The 8,778-nt window shown below is 39.7% G+C and overlaps 1 protein-coding gene across 6 annotated transcripts in view; it reads left to right on the top strand.

Moving 5' to 3' along the window:
* Positions 1–6,846, top strand: part of LOC138005486 (uncharacterized) — a 20,899-nt gene extending 14,053 nt beyond the window's left edge. For 3 of the 6 annotated variants that reach the window (XM_068851862.1, XM_068851729.1, XM_068851772.1), the window contains 7 exons: positions 606–647; positions 1,594–1,623; positions 2,620–3,105; positions 3,404–3,478; positions 4,385–4,459; positions 5,215–5,339; positions 5,798–6,846. In XM_068851862.1, the coding sequence (XP_068707963.1) occupies positions 606–647; positions 1,594–1,623; positions 2,620–3,105; positions 3,404–3,478; positions 4,385–4,459; positions 5,215–5,339; positions 5,798–5,828 (864 nt within the window). In that variant the 3' untranslated portion in view covers positions 5,829–6,846. The remainder of the gene's footprint in view (positions 1–605; positions 648–1,593; positions 1,624–2,619; positions 3,106–3,403; positions 3,479–4,384; positions 4,460–5,214; positions 5,340–5,797) is intronic. The other 3 variants (XM_068851815.1, XM_068851952.1, XM_068851905.1) reach the window with 1 other exon arrangement.
* Positions 6,847–8,778: the final 1,932 nt, after the last annotated feature.

The following is an 8,778-nucleotide window of genomic DNA, read 5'->3' as shown; positions in this document are numbered from 1 at the left end:
AATAAATAAGGAATTGCAGGATGATGAAAAGTAGGAAGTGGAGGTAATTATATGTATCGCGCTTCTAATTTTGAAATAATGTGTAAATTTTCAGTTGACTTGTGAACTGAATATGTAATTGCTTCTTACATTCTACAACTGATTCTCGGTTTGCATCCACGTGATGAGACGGCCATGTTGGTGTACAAAACAATAGAAAGTGGCCTCACAAGTTTTGCATAATAATAGAGTCAAATTCCCAAAAGACATTTCACTTCATTTTTCTGTACACCAACATGATCGCCTTGACGTCAGGACAACAGGATTAAGGAATTAGAGGAGGAGGTAAGGCAAATTGAGAAAGACTAGCGCTTATGCAGCCTGTTATTTGAACTTTGCAAATATCATGAATATCGACTGACCCGGCAGGACAGCCAGACTCAAGCACGAGGCATCTTTCGGTATTTCGGCTAGACTCTAGAATACCTGTTCACCTTTCGGGGTTTGTCAAACTTCCAACGTCCTTAAAGTGTTCATTTAACGCAGCGTATTTTAAAGGTAGACGTATTTTATATGGAATCATAAACATCAAAACGTATGTTTGGCTTCCCTTTTTTATTGCGTAGAATTTCAAAATGAGCAACAAGATTAAGGAATTAGATGAGGAGGTAAGGAACAATGAATTTAAGTAAAATATTACCTTCTAGTATTCGTGGTTACGTAAAAACAGCGCCTGAAACAGTTGTGGCAGTTCATTCAAAGTGCAGCCGAGAGCATTAAAAAGGACGGAAGCAGAAGCTTTAATTAAAACTTGAGTTTAAATTGTTCATTGCAACCTTGCGAAAACGTTTTCAACCCAAATTCGACGCAACGAGGAATTGGGTTGAAAGAAAAGGAATGACACCAACATGATCGCCGTGACCTTAGATGAAAAGCATCAATTGAGCCACAAAATGCGGGAATTTTTCAATGCCAGTGAGTTCATGTTGGCAGTACGTGGATTTTTGGAGAAAGTCTTGTGCTTATGCAGCCTATTGCTTGAACTTTTTAAGTATTATGAATATTGACTAACCAGGCAGGACAGCCTGACTCAAGGGCGAGGCATCTCTCGGTTGTTCGGCTAGATTCTAGAATAAGGAAAGGTTACGTTTATACGAACGTTGGCCGTGTAGCTCTTATATTTTAAACAGAATTAACTGAAGAGAGTGTAGTGTAACGTGAAGTGCTAGATTTCTATCCCATATGAACCATGTGAGCGTTAGCCCTACGGATGGAAATGGGCCCACACAAGGACAGAGAAAAACTCTGACCAGGGTGGGAATTGAACCCACGGCCTGCTCCCGTCTGACCTTGTAGCTCAGTCGGTAGAGCGGCGGAGATCCCACCCGAAGGTCGTGGGTTCAATTCCCACCCTGGTCAGAGTTTTTCTCTGTCCTTGTGTGGGCCCATTTCCATCCATACCCGTTCACTTTTCGGGGTTCGTCAAAGTTCTGCCACCAAACTTCGAACGTCCTCAAAGTGTTCATTTATTGCAGCCTATTTTAAAGGTAGACTTATTTTATATCGAATCATGAAAGTCAAAACTTACTTCTGTCTTCTCTTTGTGTTGCGTAGGTCTCCAAAATTAGGGAATTTGAGGAGGAGGTAAGGAACAGCGAGTCAAAGTAAAATACTAGCTTCTATTTGTGGTTACGTAAAAATAGTGCCTGAAATAGTTGTGGCACTTGATTCAAAGTGTAGCCGAGAGAAATAAAAAGGATGGAAGCGCAAGCCTTAAAGTTGGAGCTTTAAATTGTTCATTGCAACCTTGTGAACAGTGGGCGGAATGAATCTCCTAAGGAAGGCGTTCTATAAACAAGTCTACTCGGAAAGGGAAGTATGGGACATAGCAAGAGAAAATGAGGGGACAGAGAGGGAGGCTCAAGGCGTTGGCCGGGATATGTCATGTCCACGAAAGTTATTTTTAGACGAGCGGAAGTCTTTGTTCTAGGGGAAGTCTGTCTTCCGAGACGTCCGCATGCAGTCTTGCTTCGCTCTCAGGTTCTTAGTGAAAAGAGAAAATGATGGCGCACGTGGAAGGCTGATGAATATATATTTTCTTTCAAACATCGGACCGAGGTTGGCCTGCATGCGGACGTCTCGGAAGACTTCCGCTCGTCTAAAAATAACTTTCGTGGACATGACATATCCCAAGGGCTGGACCGGGAGCCTCCTTCTCTGTCCCCTCATTTTCTCTTGGACATAGAGATTCCCCTTGGTGAGCTCCTGCTGAAACAATTTTATCCTGAGGCGGTATACAAAGCTAATATTAGAGGTGTTTTTCGCGAAGCATGTGAGCGCCATCGTTTTTGCATTTAAATGGTTTAAAATTTAGCGTCTACTTATCTCCCACCTATTCTTTACAACAAAAGTGTCGAGGCTTAGAGCAAAAACTAACGAAGTACAGGATAGCGAAAAGCAGGAAATGGAGGTAAATGTGTATCGCACCTCCAATTTTCTAGCATTAGCATTACACCAATTACCTTTGTTATTCGACCGAAAAAACTGTTTCTCAGTTGTTTCAATAGACAAGTATATTTCCAGATTTACACATTCAAGCAATGTTCCACGTAAATTTTATTAAAATCATTCTTCTCTTAGGATCTGGAGGATAAACTTTCCTTTGATATGAACCCTTGTGCTGTTTCCGGGGAAAACGACGAGGAAGTCCGAGAGCGTCGCATCAGTGCAGAATTACAAACATTCAAACATAAGCTTGCAACATACGTAACTTCACCCTTAGAGGTACCGGAGGTAAAACAAGATCAATTCAAAACTCCAGTAAAATTGGTTATCGTAAAAACACTCAGCGAGCATTTGGAGGATCTTTATATTGGAACACGAGAAATGGTATCAGAAACTTGTAAATGTAGCGAAGATCTTAAGAGGGAATTCTACGATTTCGCTTACCACGGGCTGCGCGCCGACCACGATGAATTGGTTTACAGAGTTAAAGATTTGGAAGATACAGTTGAAGAAATGGGCGAAGAAGAGAAGGAAGAGTTACAAAAGGTTAAAGAATTTCAGGTGAATCGAGAAAGCCTGATAAAAGAATTGGAGGAAAAATGGCGAACTCTCTTCTCTCCGGTAGGTTATTAAGAGGAGCCTGTGTTGTATGTACTGGTGAATAAAAGGAAAAGGGGATGGAAACAGAAACATATAAGTCCCTGGGAGAATTTGAATCCCCGACCTTCCTTTAACTGAAAGGACTTGGAGGGAGATGAGCTCCAGTCAGAATATAACAATACATGAATATTTATGGAGCAGTATTGTGCTTTGCTACTTTGTTTGCATGTCCTTTATGGGGACATAAAATTCATTACACAAGCAATTCAGTAATAAAAAGGTCATTTTTTTAATTCCATCGCTGTCGTTTAATTTGCAGCCTGGGCGCCTTCCAAAAAATCGATGGTCAGCAGACATCACTCGAAGAGGGGAAAGGTCCACGGACAATAAAAAGGTGTCTATTACCTATTAGTATCACCCAACTAGGGGACTAATGTAAATCCTGCATTTTGATTGGATACGCTACTAGAGGACTATTAGTGATAGTCCTCGAGTAGCAAAAAGCGTGACGCTCTCTTTCGTTTTATTCCCAAGTAAATATTTCTTCAACTTGCATTTGCTAACTTTGTTATTGCCTTTTCTGTCCGACTAGTTGGGTGATGCTAAAACAATTAGACCCTTCGCCTTCAAGGGCCACGGGTCAATAGCCCATTCATATTGACCCGTAGCCCTTGCGGGCTACGGGTCTAATTGTTAACTATTCTACTATTCTAATCATAACATTATTCATCCTCGGATTTTAGAGTAGCTTTATGTAGCCAGTTCTCCGAGCATTATACCCTCCCAAACATGATACACCACAGACGACAGACCACAACACCGGGAACTACATGCCCTACTCTTTGCGAATGGTATATTGGTTTTTTTTACGTCCAACGGGGTGGTGATATGAGGCCTACAGTTTATCGTCCTTCTTCGAGAAGACCATTTTGCAAATTTCACAAAAGTGGCCTCGGATTTGCAAGTGCAAAAGAGGATCAAACAAGTGTTGTTATCCAAATATAGAGGAGACTGTGTTGTTTGTATGTATTGGTTAATAAAACGAAAAGAAGATGGAAACAGAAACATATAATTCCCTGGGGGAATTTGTATCCCCGACCTTCCTTCCCCTCACTGAGACGTCTTGAAGAGAGATGGGCTCCAATCAAAATAAAACAATACATTAATGTTTATGGAGCAGTATTGCGCTTTTGCTTCTTTGTTTGCATATCCTTTGCGGGGATATACAATTCATTACACAAGCAATTCAGTAAGAAAAAGGTCATTTTTATTAATTCCATCGGTATCCGTTAATTTGCAGCCTGATTGCTTTCCAAAAAATCGATGGTCAGCAGAAATCACTGGAAGAGGGGAAAGGTCCACGGACAATAAAAAGGTGTCTATTAACTACTACTTATTATCCAAGTGTATTAGTTATTGTACAAAGAACGCACGAAACGAGTACAAACATTACAGTCAGTTATGTGTATACTTGGTTTTTGTACAATAGAAAACCGGTTTTACTAGTTTAGTTGTTGACGTTGCCTAGCACGCGCATATCTGTCACACGTTCTCGTTTGTTTAAAATTCGTTTGTTAAAAATTTAGCGCAAGAAAGTTGGATAATAAATAGCTTATTAGATGGTTTGGAGTGTAGTATCGCTCAGTATTTTATACGTGTTGTTTGTAGTTTGACTCGCCCTAGCGGGCTCGTCAAAATACTCAGCGATACTACACACCAAAACGTCTAATAAGATATAATTATTAACCGAAAGTGAGGTCTCTACGGGAAAATAACGAAAAAAATGGAGGTAACCGGACTGCCATATTGGTGATTGTGATATAGCCTCTTTTGGTAAACGAGTCAATCAATTACTGATGTAACTTCACAACCCGTCTTGGACCAAGGCCTAGCGGGAATTTTAATAAGCGGTGATTTCCGGCCATACGAGGGTAAAGAAAACTATTTCAAGAGCTGTCAAACCAACAGGAAAACCTGAACTGAACTCTGCCTGTTAAATTACTGCTCAGTTGTTGGCAACGCCTGTAAACCTCCTTTTCGAAATTAAACTTTCTCGACAGGTTCAAGGTTGATCCAGTTTGTAAAATGACTTGATAACGTTTTTTGTATTTGCGCGTTAATGTGTTGTAGGTCATGAGAAACACAGATCGTGGTGCCAGGCCGAAACAAAGAAACGTTCGAGATAAGCGGTTACAAAACCCGAAGCCTCTCTCACAAACGAGGAAAAAAAAATTGAAGTGCCTCCGATTGGGAAAGTAAGTCCTCTTGTATTCCAAGCCTTTGTTGGAACGTTCCGGTTTTTATCATATTAACATATTTGAATGTGGTCGTACGATATTTTATTCCCGTTGCTTGCCGCTTTTTAGACACCGTTTTTGATTGGGGCAACAATCGTCTCCGCCGCAAAGCAAGAATGAAACTACAGCGGAGAAAGATGATGCTTACCGAACTCTTCAAGATCCTTTAGTGAAATCTCCAAATAAAACTGTAGTTTTTAAAGTTATTATCATCAAGAGATAAACTCGTCATGATCAGCTTTGTTTACCGTAGTGTCATTTTTCTGAGGAATCTCACTTGGGATCTGACATGGCATTCCAGATTCAGTCATCTGCTACCCCCTTTTTGTGTGATTATCAATTTACAATCAGATTTAACTGTATATTTATACTGTATACCTTATGACTAACATAATGTTTTTATTTTTTTATCCTAGATTTGATTCTCAACGGTTAAAAGAATCATAGGAAAGAGAGGAGGATGTGCATAATCAATGAATGAATCCATCCATCCATCCATCCACTCCATAACTTAATGTTGTCCTCAATTCGAATCTCCCGGGATTAAGATTATTTGTGTATTGTATTCCCAAAGGGTTTGACTTGGGTTCAACAATGAGTTCGCCGATTAGGTCTATATAATCCATCAATCAGTCGATTGATTGTACGCGATCGATCAATCAATCATTTTTTATTGGGGTAACACAAACGTGTGTCCTGAGCATTTCTTCCTGTCTATAACCGAATTGTATTACTATGTGTTTTTTCGCGTGTGTTGTACCATTTTAAAGGCAGCAGAGACATAATAAAGGAAATGTAGGTATAATAAAACTGAAATGTTAAAAATGCTACAAGATATTGCAAGTTTTTAATAACTACTTCGTAACTTCGGTCGGATGATCTACCCATTGAGCCACTAAAACTAGCCATTTTAGATCGCTTCTCGCGAAAACGAGAAGCAGCGCTGCGAGAGGTATGGGGTTACCGTCCCACACACCTGTGTTTTTTTTATACCATGTTTTATGTTATTTACGGTTCCCGTTTTCTAGTTCAATTTTATTTCTTTATTGCTTCTCATGCACTGAGGCCACAAATTCAACTGGAAGAGAACAAGGAGACGTAACTCTTAGTACAGAGTTTCAAACTTCGCACAGTCGTAGTAAACGTCTTGGAACCGTTAGCTGCCTTTCAGATACTGCGCTGATACATTGTAAAAATTCGATTGCCCTTCTCGGGAAGAATGTTTGATGCACTTAAGCCTTAAATTTCTTACTTCCTGTTAAGCTTTCGCTAATAACTGAGGGAGAAGTCAGTTTAAACCCTGTTGAGTGCGCGTGAACCGGAAGTTGTCTGACTAGCAGCAGGGGTAGCTGCTTTTGAATAATCTAAAGTTTTCGTGTTAATTATGTCATTATGTAGTAAGTTTCAGATTCTCTTAGATCTAGGGACAAAACAGCAAGTGCCAGGCTTATGAAGAAATGAGATTGAAGGTGCCAGAGGCTACGATCCTGTCTACAGGAAGACCTATATTCCCAGTTATTAAACTGGTCCACTGTTGAATTGAGAAGAACTCGAATAATAACTCCCTTAAACCTCCGACCAGTGTACCGAAGGAAATGTGTCAGACGAACCCGAGGCATAATGTTAAATACAGATATTTATTTGTTTATTTATCTACTTTCATACAGTAATTCCTTCAATTACCTATAGTATTAGAGCCTGGGGAAACTGTTCTACTACTCAGCTTCATTAAATCATATTCGTGCAAGAGTTATATATAAGTTATCGATCACCTACTTCATGTGATGCTTCAACTTTCACGTTTTTATTTTGATAAAGAAGCTGATATGGTAGTTAATAAGAAAAAAGAGTTTCATTATTATTAGTTCGTTAGTGTATTTACTATATGACTAGCTCCGTCAGCGGGCAAGATAAACCAAATCGCGGACTGTGATTGGCTACCTCGAGCAAGCAAGATGGAGCTATACTGCCCGCTCGGGATTTCTCGCTTGGCCCGCAAGATCAAAGATCATTTTTTGGTGTTTTATCCCATATAATAAATCCTTTTTTGACCAAGCTTGTTCACTCAAGATGGCTGGATATTGGCCTCGTTCTTTTTTTGCGTGTTTATGGACCTCGACTTCGTCTCTGTCCATAAACACGCTAAAAAAGAACTTTGCCAATATCCATCCATCTTGATCACACGCTTGGTTAATAACCCATATATACTAGTTTCGATACATTTTTTTTACATTATACAATATATATATTTATATGAATGGCAATGGCGAAGTAGGTGTCCTTTTCGTGTTACAACAACAATGAGCTTTATTTACTTGTCTATAACAACACAGCATGGCAAAAGCATCGAAAGTTCCTTAAGGTTGCTTAAACTAGTTTCAACATGAAATGGAATGACTCTACAACACTTCTACCAAACAGCTGCAATATGTTATGGTACCATGTAACCACAATTATGGCGCAACAAAATGCGCCGAAAACTTTGACGCAATGGGTTACCATAGCAACAGGTGAGCAATCTAAAAGCACCCAATACTTTGCCTTTAAATGCTTATATTTAAAAAGCGAACACCTTATCGGGATGACCACAAAAACCAAGGCCAGGGCTCCGCAAAAATACCAGCACTGGTTAAACGCGAATAAAGGTCTGATTAGCTTAAACCAAGGGTTGAATTTGTGCGCATACTGATGAAATTGTTCAGTTTAATTAAGGACTTTCCCGCGAAAATGTTCTAACATTGATTTTTTTCTGCAAATTTTACCATTGAAAGATGATGAGTTAGTGATCTAAGAAATGTTAAAAAAATGGGGGGTCACCGACTTCGTTTCGGAGAGAACTTGCCCGGAAGAACACCATAAATCTGAAAAAAAATCCGGCTTCTTTAGGGAATAAGGCCACAGTGTCAATATTGCAATTACATCTTTGAAGTGAAATGTTCTCTACTAAACTTTGTTTAAGTGGACTCATCAAGTGAATTTAGTTAACTGTCGAGGTTCCCTAAAGAACAAGTTCGCGTTTAGCGACCATAGTTTCATGCGCCTTGCAGCCGCAAGATGGCAGGATTCCATCTCCCAAGGACAGAAATCTTGATATTTTTTTAACTTCCCACATTGATGTTTTGTTTAATTTTGGACAATGTGGAGATAATTGTAAATAAAATCTGTTTCTGAAAAGAAAAGTAGGGGTCACTGAACATCCAAGATCGTTAAATCCAAGCAAAGCTATAGCAATGGCTATCTGCCCTATCATTGTTCATTTTAGTACTTAGCGCGCGCTCTCGATGCATGACGTGGCATGTGAATTTGCGTGCGCTGTAAGGATACTCAGTAGCAATGGGCGCGAACGTCCTTAAAGTGCCTCTAAACCCAAATATCTTTAGTCTACAATATTGATCTC

Source organism: Montipora foliosa, chromosome 1 (genome assembly GCF_036669935.1).
Source record: "Montipora foliosa isolate CH-2021 chromosome 1, ASM3666993v2, whole genome shotgun sequence".
Taxonomy (NCBI): Eukaryota; Metazoa; Cnidaria; class Anthozoa; order Scleractinia; family Acroporidae; genus Montipora; species Montipora foliosa.
Note: the sequence above shows the minus strand (reverse complement) of the source record. Positions and strands in the feature narration are given on the sequence as shown.